The 17,721-nt window shown below is 55.5% G+C and overlaps 4 protein-coding genes across 4 annotated transcripts in view; 2 read left to right on the top strand and 2 right to left on the bottom strand.

Moving 5' to 3' along the window:
* The window catches only part of FBXO22 (F-box protein 22), a 278,566-nt gene extending 271,671 nt beyond the window's left edge, over nucleotides 1-6,895 (bottom strand). Inside the window, exon 1 of the mRNA XM_050799880.1 lies at nucleotides 6,886-6,895. The gene's annotated coding sequence lies outside the window, so the exon portion shown is untranslated. The remainder of the gene's footprint in view (nucleotides 1-6,885) is intronic.
* The window catches only part of SNUPN (snurportin 1), a 214,281-nt gene that overhangs the window by 82,438 nt on the left and 114,122 nt on the right, over nucleotides 1-17,721 (top strand). The window lies entirely within an intron of this gene.
* On the bottom strand, nucleotides 1,043-4,607 carry ODF3L1 (outer dense fiber of sperm tails 3 like 1). The gene is made up of 4 exons (XM_050799900.1): nucleotides 4,269-4,607; nucleotides 3,367-3,477; nucleotides 2,438-2,551; nucleotides 1,043-1,670 (listed from the first exon to the last, which is right to left on the bottom strand). Exons 1-4 carry the CDS (start codon nucleotides 4,384-4,386, stop codon nucleotides 1,189-1,191), a joined length of 825 nt encoding a protein of 274 aa, XP_050655857.1. The 5' UTR covers nucleotides 4,387-4,607; the 3' UTR covers nucleotides 1,043-1,188.
* Nucleotides 15,200-17,721, top strand: part of CSPG4 (chondroitin sulfate proteoglycan 4) — a 41,121-nt gene continuing 38,599 nt past the window's right edge. Inside the window, exon 1 of the mRNA XM_050799821.1 lies at nucleotides 15,200-15,378. Coding sequence (XP_050655778.1) covers nucleotides 15,291-15,378 — 88 coding nt within the window. The 5' untranslated portion in view covers nucleotides 15,200-15,290. The remainder of the gene's footprint in view (nucleotides 15,379-17,721) is intronic.

Below are 17,721 nucleotides of genomic sequence, written 5' to 3'. Positions count from 1 at the left end.
AGAACTCCTCTCACACCTTCCTGTGTCCAGGAGTAGAGGTGAATTGAGGCTCTGGATGCCAAGAACGGAGGAAGGACAAATGTCGGCCCTAGAGACCCTCGCCTCCTCGAGACCAACAGGAGCTGGCGCCTGTCCGCCCAGCAGCGGCAAAGCCAGAGCAGGTGGGGGCCTGGGTGGGTGGGCACAGGCCTGGGCTTGAAGATTGAGGCAACGCTGCCCTCTCCTGGCTAATTCATGGCTGCTCCTCTGACAGGCACTGCCCGGCTAAGCTGTTGAGGCTGGGGACATAGCAAGTGACTCCCCAAAAACAGCATGTGACAAGCTGACCCTTCCCAGGAGTCTGCCCGGCTGAGAGCTGCCTCCCGCTCTGCCCATCCTGTCCGAGCTTCTCTCACTGCCCAAAGCATCTTCCGGCCCTCACACCTTCAGGGCAAAGCCCGAGGCCCCTCCCAGCTGCCCACCATGTGGCCCTCGTTAGCAGCCCCACCCCTGCACCCCAGGCCCCTGCCGCTCTGCACCTCCCCAGTTCCCTGTCACTGCACCTGCATGCTTTGCTCTCACCTTCACCTCCACCTTCGCCCTCCCCAGCACAGTCTCCTCTTGTCCTCTTAGGTCCCTCCCCAAGGAAACTCCTCTCCCAACTCCCAACCAGAGGGACCCCGCTCCTCTGCCCTCACCCTCACCTGCCCTGCCCCTGTCTCTGGGACTGTCCCCTGTCAGCACAGTCCCACAGTTCTGGAACTTGGGGGAACCTGGACCTCTTCCAGGCCTACCCACTGCACTGTCTAAAGGGCAATCCTGAGCCCAGAGAGAGGCAGGAGCTGCACAAGGCCACACAGACTGTTAGTGGTAGGACTGGAACAGCTCTCCCGAGTCCCTGCCTGGGGCTCATTGGAGGACAGACGTATGGTTCCCCATCTGGTGAACCAGAATGGAACTCTTCAAGGACAGGGACTGTACCATTCCTTCCAGTGTCCCCAGCCCCTCACCCAGAGCAGGACCCACAGGAAGCAACTGTGAATAGAAAAGGAGAAAACGAATACATGAAAATATATCTCTAATGCCTTCTGTGTGCCGGACGCTCAGCAGGCACCGGCTCTGCTACTAGAAATCTTGGTCAAATCGCTCAATTTGGTGTAGAAAAATAATTTCTGGGGATGAGGGGCAGTGAGTGCCCCAGGAGGGGCCTCAGTCACGAACATCGATGACCAGTGGGCACAGGTGGAGTGAGTGCTTGATGCCCATGGTGAAAGCAGGGATGTGGGGCTTGTGCACAGTGACCTGCTGGACCTCGTGGGAGCCAGGGCCAGGCCGTGGTGTGAGGTCCAGAGGGTAGGCAAAGCGCTTGGCCATGCTGTAGGTGGGGCTGCGGTTCTGATAGGTGGATGGCTCAGGTCGGGCGTACCTGGTAGGTCCAGGGCCTCCTGCCACATCCTCCTTGTAGAACCAGTTCTTGTCCCTGGAGGCCAGACTGTAGCTGGGAGCAGCTCGGCTGACAGGGGTGTTGGGCCCCAGCAAGAGTGGCATCTGGTACTGGTTGGGGGCCGGGTTGGGGTCCATCACTCTGTATGGGCGCCGGTAGCCAAACGTGTACTGGGGAGCCCTACGTTCCCCCGGTGGGTGGATCTTCTCCAAGTAGTACTGGCAGGATGCGAGGGTGGGGTTCAGGCCTGAAAGGGAGTGGTGGGAAGGGAGGGCTCTCAGAGCAGGGAACAGACCTCATTCTCTGCTAGCCAACTGATGGTCCTGGTTATCCACTGTGACCTTAGGCTGACCACCTCAGCAGCAGGGCAGGGACATCCAAATGGTCACTTAGGCTAGGCGCGGTGGCTCACACCTGCAATCCCAGCACTTTGGGAGGCTGAGGCAGGCGGATCACAAGATCAGGAGTTCGAGACCAGCCTGACCAACATGGTGAAACCCCATCTCTACTAAAAATACAAAAATTAGCTGTGCGTAGTGGTGTGCACCTGTAATCCCAGCTACTCAGGAGGCTGAGGCAGTAGAATCACTTGAACCTGGAAGGCGGAGGTTGCAGTGAGCTGAAATCACACCACTTCACTCTAGCCTGGGCAACAGAGTGAGACTCAATCTCAAAAAAAAAAAAAAAAAGATGGCCACTTAGGCCATCCTGACATCGGGACACAGAAACATCCTGAGATCACTACAGTCTGTAAGTTCATTTGCATGACAATATTGCATCCACAACAGGAGCCCCATGTCATCATAACATCACCTGGTGACATGCTGCATGTCATAACATTGACTTCAAGACATGGTGATGTCAGCATCGCAATGTCGGTGTCTTGCAGGGAGATACCGGCATCCAGACATTCCCAAGGAGACAGTCTTGACCCTTTGCCCCTGCCAGGTCCTAAGGGTGCACTCCACCCCCCAACCTCCCAACCCCCAACATCTGTCCATAACCCCATCTTACGCAGATTGGAGATGCGCTCCTCCATGGGGACCTGCGGGCAGCTGGACATTCCAAACCGAGTTACTTTGGGATCCAAGAGATAGCAAGGCCCAGGGCTGCTGTGGCCCACGTTCCCTGCAGGGCAACCAAGGAGAGGGCCTGGTCAGCCCCAAAGGCTGCCCCACTGAGCACCTGGCCTGCCTCCAGGCAAGATTTCCCTCCCACTTCAGATTCTGTGGCTCCTGGGTGTTTGGGGACTCTTGATTTCCTCATCTGTAAAATTGGACTTTTAACACATGACCTGATATTTTCAAGAACTTGCTCAGAGGAACAGTAAAATAACAGCTGCCCAGCAGCTTGGGCAACCACCCACCCAATCAGGGATTGGGGCCAAGAAGTAATAGCCCTGTGGCTGCTGTTGGCATTCAGAAAAGGCCTAGCCAGGCCAGAGGCTTCCCCTGCTGAGATGGCTGTTCTCCCCAGAGAAAAGCCTGACAGGCACCCCAGATCTCAGACCCCTAGGTGCATGCCACCACACCCTGCCCAGCAGCTTAGGTCATCTGTGGCCGCTGCTCCTGCCCTTCCAGGGGGTTCTAGGCCACCTGGGGAGCTCTGGGGGCCACCACTTCCCCCCTGGCCCCCTAACTGTTCCTGCCTGGCCACATGGCAAGTCACCCTAGCAGAGCATGGCGACCGGAGCTGAAGGGCCCCAGCCAAAGGCCAGACAAAGGAGACTCTGCTGTGCCAGCTGGACAGCGCCAGGATCCCCTACAGGCTCGCCCATGGAGTTGCCCCATCTTCAATCCCTGCTGGCTTCCTCTGGACCCAGGGGGCCCCTTGAGTGTCCCACTCAGATTCCCAGTGGCTACAGAGAATGGCTCCATGTCTCTCCCCTCAACCTCCAACAAAAGCTCCAACCCAAGGGGGATGACTCGGGTGGCGACGCTCACGCTTCTCTGAGTGCCGGCTATGCAGGGTATAAGCTGGTGCCTTGAACATGGAGATGTCATGATCTATGTAACCCGTGCAGGATGGCCGGAGGTACTTGGCGGGCCCCGGACCTGTAACGATGGACATGACAGTCCTCAACCTGGGCCCACCGGGTCAGAGGCAGGGGAAGCCCCAATACAGCGCACCATGGGAATATTGGGGGTCTTTGTTCTTGCTGCTATCGCACTGCCACAAACCCAGCATCCATCCAGCTGCTTCATTTGGGGGAAGGCAGTATTTCCAGATAAAATGCAGTTTCTCTTGGACAGACAATGCATAATAAGAAGCTAATAGTTACAGTTAATTGAGAACTTATTCTGCTCCAAGTTCTCCACTAGGCATCCGATATGGATTATTTCCGTTAAGCCTCCCAACAATGCTGTAAGGTAGATGCTCTTGTTTTTCCCATTTCACATAATATTGAGGCTTAGAAATATCAATCTACCCACATATCACAAACTGGTAGTGTGAAGATTCTAAACAATCATCCAGTAGAACCCAAACCTTTAATCCCTGCACTAAACTACTCCCACTTAAAGTACTAGTCAGTCATTACTAACATAGAAGAATTAGTGTCTGCTGTCCCTTGAGAGTAAAATTGAAGAGAAGTGAGGAAAGCTAAAGCTAGGACAAAGGCTCCTAGTCTTTTTCCAAAGCGGGCCTCACTGCAGCCCCATGCTCCCCTCCTCCCGCACCCACTTGGACAATCCCAGCAGCCAACACTTCCCATGAGGGTCAGCTTGGAGGCTCAGGTCTTCCGAAAGGCTTCAAGGAAGTTGGAAGGGGCTTTGCAGGTGGCAGGCTGAAAGGAGTCCTGGCGACAGGGGAGGGGGCCCAAGCCCAGGGTGGGGATGGCTCTCACCTTTTATCATGGCCATGATGACAGGGGTCTGCTTGACCTCCTGCCGTGAGGGCAATGGCTCCTTTTCTCGCTGCTGTGCAAAGTACACAGAGCTCCTGGTCCCCTTGGGCGGTTTCATGGCTGGGGCTGGGGAGGGAGCAGCAGCAGCTACAGCAGGGTCTAAACAGCAGGCAAGGAGCTGGGGTAGCCCTGCCTGAGACACCCCACCTCCCACCCCAGACACTGAGGAAGCTGGGAAGGAAGACTGTTCTCCGGTTTGAGCAGCTGAGGCTGTCTGGGGCACAGCCAGCACAGGCCCCAGCAGGCTGGAGCTGGAGATGACGTCACGGCAGAACTTGGACTGTGAAATTCGGAGTGTTTATTTCCCCTGGTTGCCATGGCACCTGAACTGTGGCGTGGAAATTCTATGCTGGGAGCTTAGTTATAGAACCCTGACTATCCCACTGTCCCCCACCACCAACCAGGCCAAGTGGCCTGGGGGTCCCCAGGACTCTGGGTCAGGGAGGGCAAAGGGAGAGATGGCGTTACATATCAGCCAGCGCTTCACTCCCAGTGGGTGCCCTAAGGTTGGGGAAAGGAATGGAAAAGGTGGATGGGTCATGGGTGAAGGGTTTGTGCAGCACACACAGCCCCCTGGGGGCTCTCTACCGCCTGCCTCTCCCACCTACCTCCCAGGCTCTGGACATGCCCTCCCTTCTGTCAAGTCTGTTTTTCCCTTGGCAAAAGATCAAGTCAATTATCACTAAGGTGTGACTGTCTGATAGATCCTCCCCAGAATCCTATCCCAGGGCGTGGTATCTTTAAAGATCCATGTCTAGCTCAATGGATACAAAAAGGAGTGGGAAGCAAATAAAGGAGGACAGAGGGGTGATGCTGAGCCCTCAAGGGGCTACTTCCTGTGCCTGTAACCAAGAGCACTCCCTTGGCAGGGGAGCAGTTGGAGTTGGGGGGCGGTATGAGAGGACACACGGAAGGGGAGGGAAGGCAGCCAGCCCCATCTGAGGGATAGATGAGCCCCAGGCCTGAAAACGTGCTGGCAACCTCTTCATTCCTAAGAACCGAGGAGGCTTTGGGGGCCTGGGGCCTGTCACCTCCACTGGTTCGTAACTCAGACTGTGAATTTGACCTGAACTGGGTCAGCGGTGTCCATCTCAGGAACCAGATGACTGCTGGTTTTAGACAGGGTGTCTGTCACCACCCCAGTACACAGTTAAGAAAACTTGAGGCCTGGAAAGGAACAAGGACTTGCCCAAAGTCTCCTATTACATCAAAGTAGCAGAGATGGAACCAGGACACAAAACTCAGGGCTCTCCTTGGATCATATTCTCTGATTGAATAGAAACCAAGCCATACTCTGAGCACATTCCAGTCAGCAGGCACAGTGAGGGCTCAGAGCAGCAGAGGACGGGGGCCCAGCCCCGCCAGCAGCAGACCCTCTGAGTGCCCCTGCATGCCCATGGGGCAACCGAGCCTCTGATTTCTGGGGACAGGAGAGCTGGGCCAGGCTGGGAGTGACCCAGCCTCAGTGGCCTCAGGCCAGGACCAATGCTATGTCCTCAGCCCCATCCACGTCAGCTTTTCCTGTAGGAAGCTGCGAGCCCTGATGGTCCCCCAGTGTTGAGAGGGGCCGGATCTGGGGCTGGGATCCCCAGCTTCCTGGTGAGGGGGCAGTCCCCAAGTATTTCAGTCCCAGGGACCCTCCTGCCTTCCTCTCTCACTGCTTCTGCCCCATCATCCTGGTGCACAGCTTTTCTGGAAACCAGGCCACCCCGCACCCCAGCAGGTCACAAGCCACTCCAATTTGTTCCAAATGCTCCCTTTCTTCCAGCTCTGATGGAGACCCAGCATGCCCCTGGAGGTGGCCCTCGGCCCTCTCCGAAGCTGGCTGCTCGGTCATTCACATCCCTTGTGCCTCAGAGTCTCTCTGGCTGCCTTGGTCCTCAGACTGTGCTCTCCCCATCAAATGCACCATTCCTCTGGGGCCCTGGTGTCCAGGTGTGTCCCCTTCACCTCCTCAGGGCTGCCCTGGGTCCCTACTCATAAACCTAGCAGCCATGGCACAAGGCCACCTCCACCCCACCCCAACTCCTGCCATTACCCCGATAGCTGGGGCCTCCCCAGGGACCACCACCAATGCCCTGGCCTCCCCGTTCCCAGACCTCCTCAGAAACCCCTCCACTCCACTCCCTCACAGGCCAGTCCCCCACCACAGCACTGACCACCAGACTCCCTGGGAGGCCATCCCCTGACCCCCACCGCTGAGACCCCAGTGCTGACCCTGTACTCCCTCCACTTCTGCCTCATCCTTCAGGCCCCTCCAGCTTTCACCACCCCCCTCGTCCAGCCCCTTTCCTGAAACATCCCAGCTCTGTATACCCCAGGTCTGCCTTGTCCATCTGCATCAGGCAGCTAAAGCTGCCAGGACAGTCTCATGACCAGAACCCTGGACCTGCCCTCCTCGCCACCTGCCACCCACCTCCACCTCTGGGCAGCCTGCCCTCCTCCCCTCCCCCACCCATGGGATCATCCCCCGCATGGCTCACTCTTCTCTCTTGGCCTGGCCATCCTTCCGCCCCCCGCATCCACCTGCCCCATCAGGCTGGGCTCTGACAAGCACCCCCCATCACAGCCTCAGAACCGCCGCGTCTTTTGTTATCGGCTCCCACTTCCCCCCGGGACACTGTGGATTGCACCCCTCTCCTTGGACTTGTGCCTCTCATCTGGCTCCCTCCTGTCACACTCTAGATATCCTAAGTCCCCTCCTATTCAAAACCGTCCCCCAGCCCACGTGCTTCTCCGTCACCGCCTGTCCCTCTCTGCCCAGCCCACAGACCACCTCCCCCACAGAGGCGTTTTCCGGTCATCTCTATTTTCACCTCCCTCTCACACTTGACTTAGCCTGTTGGCTCCAGGCCCACTACTCCACCCGAACCAGGCTTAACTCGACGCCTGCCACCTGCAGGTGGCAGCTGCTTCCAGGGGACACTCTTCATCCTCTAATGCATGGCTTTTCAGCAGCACTGGCCTCAAATGCCAGCCCCGCCTCCCTCATGCTGCCCCTGCTGCCGGCTCCAGGACGCCCTCCTGCTTTCCTCCTGTTTCTCAGCTGCCCCTGCTTCCTGGCTTCCTTCCTCAACCTGACCTTTCAATGTTGGTGTATGCTTATTCATTGCAAAGAGGAAACAGTAACTTTACAAGGGAGAGGCCTGGCAGGCATCACTTCAACCAAGTGATACCAGTCAACATCCTAATGATGGCACAATAGATGTGTGCCTCTTGGTTCTGTTTGTCTTTTTGGGGGTTTTTTTGGGTTTTGGGGGGGAGACAGAGTCTTTTGCTCTGTCACCCAGGCTAGAGTGCAGTGGCGTGATCTCAGCTCACTATGACCTCTGCCTCCTGGGTTCAAGTAACTCTCCTGCCTCAGCCTCCTGAGTAGCTGGGAGCCTGCTACCATGACCAGCTAATTTTTGTATTTTTAGGAGAGGCAGGGTTTCACCATGTTGGCCAGGTTGGTCTCAAACTCCTGACCTCAAGTAATCTGCCCTCCTTGGCCTCCCAAAGTGCTGGGATTGCAGGTGTAAGCCACCGTGCCCAGCCAGATATGTGTCTCTTGATAGGCTGAGTGAGAAGGGCATGGCATCAGTTCCCAGGCGTTCCCACCAAAATACAGAACCTGAATCTAATCATGAGGAAAACAGACAAACTCAAACCAAAATTCACCTAAAAGAACTGGCCTGTACTTATCAAAAATGGCAACATCATGGAAGACAATGAAACACTGAATAACCATGCCAGATGAATAGACACTCAGAAGAAAGCCGGTGTTTTATTTTGCTATAAAGGATATTTTTGGGAAAATTGGCAAAGCTACGGAGAAAAAAAGTCTACGGTTTAGTTCAAAGTATTGTACCAATGTTAATTTCCCGATTTTGATCATTGCACTCCAGTTATGAAAAAGAAGGTCCTGTTCTAGGAAATACTGCTTGAGCCCAGGAGATCAAGACCAGCCTGGGCAACACAGTGAGACCCTGTCACTACCAAAAAAGAAAAAAAAAATAGCCAGGCACGGTGGTGTGTGCCTGTAATCCCATCTACTCAAGCAGGAAGCTCCCTTGAGTCCAGAAGTTTGATGCTGTGGTGAGCTATGATGGCACTACTGCACTCCAGCCTGGGCAGCCGAGCGAGACCCTGTCTCATTAAAAAAAAAAAAAAATTAAAAAAGAGGAAACATTCACTGAAATATTTAGGAATAAAAGAGCATTATGTCTGTAACTTACTTTCAAATGGTTCAGAAAAATAGAGAGAGAGATGGTCGGGCGTAGTGGCTTATGCTTGTAATCCCAGCACTTTGGGAGGCTGAGGCGGGCGAATCACATGGTCAGGAGATAGAGACCATCCTGGCTAACACAGTGAAACCCCATCTCTACTAAAAATACAAAAAATTAGCCGGGCGTGATGGCACGTGCCTGTGGTCCCAGCTACTCAGGAGGCTGAGGCAGGAGAATTGCTTGAACCCGGGAGGCAGAGGTTGTAGTGAGCTGAGATTGCGCCACTGCACTCCAGCCTGGAAACTGAGCAAGACTCCATCTCAAAAAAAAAAAGAGCGAGAGAAAAGAATTTAAAATGTGGAAAATAATTAACATTTGGGAAATCTAGGTGGAGTATGTGGGAAACATTTGTAATCATCTTGCCACTTTTATCTGGGTCTGAAATTATGTCAAAATAAACATTTTAAGGAAGAGACATTGGTGTCTCAGGGCTCAGTGCTGGTCTTCCTCTCATTTTTGCACCACGCTCCTCTCTCCCGGGCAGTCTCATCTCCTCTGGTTGCTTTAATTCCATTATCGATACCCCAGGAATTCCCAAGTATAACTCCCCCTGGCTAGACCTTCTTAGGAGCATTAGGCTCACATATGCAGCAGCCTGCACACCTGGGTTTCTCAGAAGCACCTCAAAATCAACATGCCCCAAGATTTCCTTGTGAGATACCCCCTAGTCCCTGTCCATCTCAATCCATGACACCACCACCCACCCTTCTAAGTGCCCAAGCCAGAAACCTGGGCTTGTCCTGCACACCTCCCTCATCCTGACTCCCACATCCAATCAATCACCAAGTCACTTTGGGGAGCCTGTAAGTTCCCCCAAAACAGGGTCCTGTGTTTATTCACCTGTGTCCCCAGCCCTCAGCATCAGCATAGTGCCTGACATATGATCTGTGCTTAAGAAATATTTGTTGAATGAATGAATTTGTTGATCGAGGAATGTCACTCCTTTTCATGGAAGCAGAGTCCTGCTTTCTGAGCCCCAGGCACGTGCCGGGTCTGACTCAATGGACTGCCATCTACGATGTGCTGGCTTCTATCAGTAATCTCACAAATTACTTTCAAAATCTAATTGCTGGAAACAGCAATCTCCTTCTGTTGCACACAGTTGCTGTGGGTCAGGAGTTTAAAAGTGACTTTGCTGGGTGGTTCTGGCTCCAGGTCTCTCAGGAGGTGGCAGACAGTCAAGATGTCAGTAGAGGTCAGGTGCGGTGGCTCACGCCTGTAATCCCACCACTTTGGGAGGCCGAGGCAGGTGGATCACTTGAGGTTATTAGTTCAAGACCACCCTGACCAATGTGGTGAAACCCCATCTCTACTAAAAATACAAAAATTAGCTGGACGTGGTAGCATGTGCCTGTAATCCCAGCTACTCGGGAGGGTGAGGCAGGAGAATCACTTGAACCCAGGAGGGAGAGGTTGCAGTGAACCAAGATCACACCACTGCACTCCAACCTGGGCAACAAAGCTAGATTCCATCTAAAAAAAAAAAAAAAAAAAAAAAAAAAAAAGTAGAGGTTGTATTCATCTGAAGGTTTGATTAGGGTTGGCAGATCCACTTCCAAGATGGCTTATTCACATGAGTGGTGAGTTGGTGCTGGCTGCTGGCAAGAGGCCTCAGTTCCTCTCCATATCGGCACCTCCACAGGCTACTTAATTATCCTCCTATCATGGTGGCTGCAATCAGAAGAGAGCAAGAGAAAAGCTGCCATATCTTTTCTGACCTCATCTTGGACGTCACCCCATCATTTCTGCAACACCCTATTGGCGGCACAGGTCATCTGTATTCAACATGAGAGGGAACTACCCAAGGGCATGAATGCCAGAAGGTGAGGCTCACCGAGGGCCATCTCAGAGGCTGGCTACCACAAGGCTTTTCACTGTGCAAGGACAACAGCCAATGGGGCCAGTAGGGGCTGAACTCTAAGCTGTGTATTCTTGTGTAGGGTGGCGTCCCCACTAAAGCTCCACACAGGCTAACAGCAGGCCCGCCAGCTTGCTCCAGCTGTCTCTTGGTTGTCAGTCTTGCCTCTTCTCCAAGGGACTCCGGGGAGTCAGGCAGACAGCAGGACCCTGACATAAAAATCATCATAACCACCAGGTCTTCAGAGTTTATAAAGCTCCGGCACTTCTGTTGGAGGCCATCATCCAAGCACCTCGGTGACCGTACATTTTACGGATGAGGAAAGTGGGACAGAAAGATGAAGTGACTTGTCTGGGGCCACATAAAAAAAGGCTTGGCAGGACCGGGCTCCTGGCTCCTGACCCCACATTCTTTCCACTGCCCTGCCCAGTGGCCAGCTCAGACCCACATCCCCTGACATCTACTGCAAGCCTCATTCCCAGCCCTAAGCAGGTATTTCTCACCCTTCTGCTGGGAGCCCCAACCCAGCCCTCAAGCAAATATATTCACAAATTTTTCATCCAGGTGGGGACTGTCCACTCTCCTTCTAAGAGGCTCTGTCTGGCAGCCGGCTGTCTACTGGGGTGGCACAGCAAGGGTTAACAGTAGGAACTAATATTTAGAAACAGTACAACCCCAGAGGAGTCAGCTGTGGCCAGCTGGTCACAGCCACTGAAGCCACCAGCCTTGTGAACGTGGTATGGAAGACGAGTGCCTGTTTCTGCAGAGCAAAGGCTCCGAGAGGCTCCTTCACCGCCCTTGGCCCTTGTCCTCCCAGCATGGCTTGTGCGTGGATCAGAGCCCAGGGCAAAGCCCTCCACTGGCCTCCCCCACACCTGGCTCCTGAGGGGGGCAAACATAACTTTCCAGCTCCCGAACTGAAATTGTTGGGACTGGCTGCTCCCGCCCCTCCTGAGCCTAGCTGCCTGTACTTGGAGGAGCCCTATGTGTGCCTCTGCCAGAAGCAGGATCAGCACCACTCCTAACAGAGGCCCCAGGTCAAAGGCCCAGGCCCAGGGCCCGCTGCCGTGGAGCTCTTGGCCACAAAACTGCAGGGCCACTGAGCCAGTGCCTAAAGCCCGTGCCCTCTTGCACAGTAGTGGCCTAGGTTCTGTGACCTTCATGGCAGAGGGCCAATTCCCTGAGGGCAGGCCCTGGGCAGCAGGAGCACAGCCCTGCTTGGGCACCACCCCATCTAGGGCACAGGCACACACCATTTACCAGCAAGCTGGCTTTGGCCACAGGCTCCTTGGGTGGGGCCCAGGCGACCAGTGTGCAAAACACCCTGGCCAAGGGTGGGGCCAAGCCACAGCCACTGCCCAGAGCGGGGACTCTTAGTCTAAGAACCAAGAAGGGTAGGAGTGACCAGCAGCGCCTGGCCAGCATGCTTGGCTGAACTCTGCTGGCAGGGAGGTGGGTATTACTGAGCCCTCTGTTGTCTTCTTCTCCGAGAACAATTGGAGAAATGGAGGCAGCACATACCACAGGTCACTGTAGCTTCACAGAAGTGTGAATCTTCTTTTGCCCCTGGGTGGGAACATCCTTATTCCTTCTTCTAAGCGTGTTCTAAGCCTCCTTCTTTCCTCCTCCCTCCCACCCTGTCCCCTGTCCCATGCTTGGCTGGGGAGGCATGGACACCTCCTGACCCAGCTAGGCAGGCCCCAGGTGAAACTTGGAGAGCTACGGAGATCAGGACTCCAGGAAATCGTTTGAAAGAGAAGTCACCGTGCACGAAGGAGGGTTAGGAGGGCTTGCTGGAGGAAGGTGAGATGTGGCCAGGGAGCTAGGGGCAATCAGGGATGGCCACCAAGGACGCCTGGCCAAGCAAAGCCATGGCAAATGTTGGAAGGCAGAAGGGAGAAGTCCCAAGCCAGACCTGAGGATGCCAGGGAGGCCCAGGTCAGCTCTGCTCAGCACTGAGGCTTCAGGGCCTCGGGAGAGCTTGCTGAGGAGCTGGAGAGGGGACAGTTGCGGAGCAGGCACGGCTGGTCCAGCAGCCTTTGTTCCAAGACAGTGGGAGGCGGTCAGTGGTCAGTTTCAAAGGCACACAGGGGCCTGGACTTTCTGCCAGTCTGCCTGGCATGATGCTGCCCAGCATTGGTCCAGAGTTCCAGCCCTAGGTTACGGCTGAGCAAAGGCCAGGCCTGTGTGCGCTGGAGCCACAGCATCCCTTTTTCACTGAGAGCCTCAGTTTCCTCATCTGGAAGCAGGGACACTGTCGGCCAACACATACACTTCCCAATGTTGTCAAGAGAGCAGGTGAATGTTTTGTAAACTGGGAAGCCCCAGCAGAGATGCGCCAGCCGGGTTACTGCCGCTGTGCTGGTTGCCATTATTTTCCAGGCCTGTGTTTCTCTGCACAGCTAGCAACAAGGCAGGGGGAGGCTCCCAGCTAATCCAGACTTGAATCTCAGCTGTGGGCGGGAGCGCCCTGTCTGGAGGCTCCATAGACATCTGTGTAGGTGGGGAGCAGGGAAGATGGGGAGGGGGAAGGGAAGGGGAGATGGGGCCAGTAGGGATCTTCACCCAAATTTTTGATTCATAGAGCAAAAATCCTTCTGTCTTCTTTTTTCATTCCTGAAAAGAAAGCTCTTTTCCTCCAAACACAGTCTTCCAAGCAGACCCCCCAACCCCAGCCCCATAGCTGGTCAGTAATTAGCCCCTAATGAGGACCAAGTGTCCTGCTGACTTGAGGAGAAGGAAAAACAAGGGACAGCCAGGCGCGGTGGCTCACGCCTGTAATCCCAGCACTTTGGGAGGCTGAGGTGGGCAGATCACCAGGTCATGAGTTCAAGACTAGCCTGGTCAATATGGTGAAACCCCGTCTCTACTAAAAATACAAAAATTAGCCTGGCCTGGTGGCGCACACCTGTAATCCCAGCTACTCTGGAGGCTGAGGCAGGAGAATCCCTTGAACCCGGGAGGCGGAGGTTGCAGTGAGCCAAGATTGCGCCATTACACTCCAGCCTGGGCAACAGAGCCTAGCACAGCCTCCATCCCAGGCCTCCTAGGGCACCTGGATGGAAGCTCTTAGGTTTGCCAAAATCCCTACAGAACAGCAGCAATTGGTTTCTTAGTCAACTACAGCAGGCATTTATTGCACACCTACTGTATGCATCAGCCTCTGGAGGAGAAAGTTCAAGCTTTACAACAAGGGAGGTGATGTGTGTAAAGCTATATGTAAACCGTGAATCACAGGGAATGTGCAGGATGACAGAGGCAGAGGAGAAAGGATAAGCATTTCTTGAGCACCTACTGTATGCCAGGCCCTGCGCTAGGGACTTCAGGTACATTGAAGCATTTAATCCTCATTAACCCAATTTTACAAATGAGGAAACTGCCACAGAGAGGTGAGGGGACTTGTTCAAGGTTTGACAGCCAAGTAGAGGAGCTGGGATTCGAACCCAGGTCTCTCTGATTTGAAGACCAATACTCATAACCCCCACACAGACCAGGCACCATCACACCTGAGCACTTTACTTAGGGTCAAAGACCTGGCCCCATCTCTCAGCAGCTATGTAGACTAGCTCCAGTCCCTTAATCTCTTTCAGCCTCAGTTTCTTCATCTGCAAAATAGGCCTCAGTTTCGTTGCAAAGTATGAAGTGCTGTACACATTGTGGGACTGTTACTGGTGAAAGGGAGGAGCTGGGAAGAGGGTGCAAGGTGGGGTTGTACTAGAGATGGGCTGGAGCAGACAGATGGAGGGACCTGGATGGAGAAAGTAAACCAAGACCTGGTAACATTGGGACTGGACAGAGAACAGGCACAGCCTCTAGGCACCGGAAGCTACAATAACGTTGTCCTTTCTCCTGTTTGGGACTAGGCTGATGTTGCTGCCTGGAAGGGAGCCAGCAGAAGGGCCCCAGCCTGAAGCTGTTAGGTAGGAGCTAAATCCAGGGCCAGATTTCCCGGAGGCAGCCTTGGGAAGTTGAAACACCCAGATTCAGGGGTCAGGAGACCTGGGCTTCTGGCCCCAGATTGGATCTACTTTCCACCTGGAGTCTTGTAAGAGCCATTTTCAGCTTGAGCTGCACTTTCATCCTCTATGAAATGGGGGAGGGGATGCTCATCACCCACCTTGCAAGGTTATTTTGAGGCAAATGTCATGGCGGGACTGAGAATTCTTTGCCCTGTGAGGAAATCCAGACATCTCTCCTTTACAGACAGGGAGACTGAGGTGAGGCCCTTCCAGACAGAGAAGGTCACTGTTGCACCCATGGGCAGTGCCCCACAGGACCTTGGGCGGTGCCTCTGGAGTCCGGAGAAGTTCCCAGGGGGCCTCCGAGGCAAAGCAGCCCAAAAGCTGCCTGTGGCGGGTGTCTGTCCTTCCTCCTAAGGCTGGAGTGTGCCTGTGGACGGGTCTCCTGAACTCCAGCAAAGGCAGAAAGCAGGGAAAGTGGGGGCTGGCCCAGCTCATGCCTCCTCCCTGAGGGGGTCTCCCGGGCTTGGCTCTTGGGGCCAGAGTTCAGGGTGTCTGGGCCTCTCTCTGACTTTGTTCCCAGTCTTTAGGGTGGGGCTGGGGGCTGGCCCAGCTGTAAGGGCCCCCCTCACTCCTGCCCCGGAGAGGAGCAGCCCCGCACGGGCCCTTTAAGAAGGTTGAGGGTGGGGGCAGGTGGGGGAGCCCAAGCCTGAAACCCGAGCGGGCGCGCGGGTCTGCGCCTGCCCCGCCCCCGGAGTTAAGTGCGCGGACACCCGGAGCCGGCCCGCGCCCAGGAGCAGAGCCGCTGGCTCCACTCAGCTCCCAGCTCTCAGGACTCCACTGGCTCCTCTCAAGTCCTGCCGCCCAGCCCGCCGGGATGCAGTCCGGGCCGCGGCCCCCACCTCCAGCCCCCGCCCTGGCCTTGGCTTTGACCCTGGCTATGTTGGCCAGACTTGCATCCACCGGTGAGTGAGGGTCCTGAGACCCCGACCCAACCTGGCAGAACTAGAGGGGTTCCTCCGGGAGGGAAAAGGGACAGGAGGAGCCAGAAGTGGCCCGTAGATGGGGAGTCAAGCAGGCTGCGCTTCTCCCACCACTGGCTGTGGTCGCAAGGGGTTCAATCCTGGGGTGGACACGGGACCCCGCTATCTCAGGTTATGGGGTTTCTAGCTAGCCAAGGCTGGCCAATTAGGGGCGGGGGCAGGTGCCCCAGGCATAGATTGCTTAGGGCGTGGCTTTGCCCGTTTGGATTGCCCGAGACACCAGTGGAGGCACCCCAATGCTGGCCGGGCTTTGTTTGCCAGGCAAGTTTGGGGTGACTATGTTGGGGTCCAAAGGGATCCGGCGACAGTGAGAAGTGGGTCCTCCAGCCTCAGATGCCCCGGGCCAGGAACGGGGAGAACAAGGCGGGAAATGAGGAAGGAGCCACCCTGCCCTCCCCTGTGAGCAGCCCCCACACACACCCCTCCAGCCACCCCCCAGCTCTGCCCCTTCTCCCCTCTCCTTGCTCCCCTGAGGATCCGTCTGTCTATCCGCCACCTCCCCTCTTCCTTCTCTCCTCCTCTTCCTGACAGGCAGGACCCCCCACCCACCACCCACTCTCAGCCTCCTAGAGGCAGAGCCGGTGCCCCTCAGATACACTGTGCCCCAGCGGGGGCTTGTCCTACAGATAGCCCTGGACCACCCCCTGCCACACCTCCTCATCCCAGCACTGACGCCTGACCCAGCAGAGGCTGAATGGAAGTTCGCTTTCACAGAAGTGCTGGGATGTATCCCCTCTCTGTCTCCATGCCAGAAACCCCGACATGACAGCATTCTTCCTTCAGCGAAGGCAGCTCTACTTATGCCATAAGAACTGTGGCCTTAGGGCCCATCCATCATCACTACCCATGTGTGATTCAGTGCTTCAGCTGCACCTTCGAGATCATTCCCAAGAGCAACATGGAGCCAAGGAAGGGCCTGAGCCTCCTTCACAAGGGCCCAGGCCACACCCTTCTCCCTTCAGATGGAGAAGCAGCTCTAAAAGAGGGCATCACATGGTTCCCAGAAGGGAAGTGAGTCAAGGGAGGACCCCCCGGGGTGAATCAGGGCTGGATCCCCAGGCTCCCTGTTCCTGCAGGGACCAGATCCCCTGAGATCTCAGGGCCTGAGGGATGGGCTGGGCGGCCCGGGAGAGGGGAAGGGAGCATCCAAGGTGACCAGGGCAGTCAGCTCATCCAGGCCCCAGCCTCCAGCCAAGGAGGGATTCCAGTACCCCCACCTCCTTGCGCTTCAACTGAGAGCCATTCTCAAATACCTTCTTAGCCCTGACAGCATGCAGGCATGGTGCTAGGCTCAGGGGCACAGGATATTGAGAGACTGAACTGAGACTCATTCAGGAGGCAGAAAGGCAAATTAAATCTCAAACAGCAAATATCTGGATGAAAAGTATGGAGGGGAGAAAATCAGGGGCAAGCTGGGGCGGGACACAGGTGGTCCTCAAACCATGCCTTGGTGGATGGAAAGGGAGTCAGTCCTCCAGGCCGGGGCACTGACTCAGAGGTACCGAGGTGGGCGTAAGCAGAGGGGTGTTGAGACAGGAAGGCCAGCAGCCTGGTTGGGAGGCACATCTCGAGCACAGGCCAGGGAGAACCACTGGGCTGGGGCACGGAAGCCTTAAATGGCAAAATGAGGCCCACGGCCTTATGCCCTATTGCAGAGGAGATGCCACCAGGGTTTTAGGGCAAGAGAACAGCATGGTGCTGTGGGGTTTTATAAAGTTATACCACCCCCTGCCTTTAGGAGGACTCAGAAATGAGGAGGGGGTGGGAGAGCTCCTGTCCAGCAGCCCATCTCTGTCACCACTCCTGGTCCAGCTCCCTGTCCTGATTTCTGCAGTAGGGGCAGCTCCTGCCTGAGGGAAGCGTCCCTCTCACCCCTCCCGGATGCCCCTGGCTGCAAAGGTCCTTGTCCTCCTGTATCCAAGTGAGGCATGCTGGGAGACTCTCCCTCCACTCATCAACGTTTGAGGCATCTGGGTCAGGGGGCCTGGCAGTCAGCACCCTAGAGGCCATCTGGACCAATCTCCCACTTGTATAGAGAGGGAAACTGAGGCCCCAGAGAGGAAGAAAAGTACTCTGAGTTCCACCAAGAACCCCAGCAGCCCAGGAAGAGCCCCCAGCCCTGCTTTGAGGGTGCTCCCAGCCTGCGTGGGGGCCTGGGCTTGGGCCACTGTGACAGTGTGGATGACAGATGCAGTGTCCAGCTCCTTCTGAGCTGTGTGGGAGGCCCCAGCAGAGAGCCAGGCGTCAGGGGAGACTGGATTTGAG

This window comes from Macaca thibetana, chromosome 7 (assembly GCF_024542745.1).
Source record: "Macaca thibetana thibetana isolate TM-01 chromosome 7, ASM2454274v1, whole genome shotgun sequence".
NCBI classification, from domain to species: domain Eukaryota; kingdom Metazoa; phylum Chordata; class Mammalia; order Primates; family Cercopithecidae; genus Macaca; species Macaca thibetana.
Note: the sequence above shows the minus strand (reverse complement) of the source record. Positions and strands in the feature narration are given on the sequence as shown.

Excerpts from the sequence above, each read along its gene's own strand:
- ODF3L1 (XM_050799900.1), bottom strand. The coding sequence starts at position 4,386 with ATGAAACCGCCCAAGGGGACCAGGAGCTCTGTGTACTTTGCACAGCAG. Across the intron at positions 2,552-3,366 it reads TAGCCGGCACTCAGAGAAGC|GGAACGTGGGCCACAGCAGC; the intron begins GTGAGCGTCGCC and ends GTTGCCCTGCAG. Across the intron at positions 1,671-2,437 it reads GGAGCGCATCTCCAATCTGC|GCCTGAACCCCACCCTCGCA; the intron begins GTAAGATGGGGT and ends ACTCCCTTTCAG.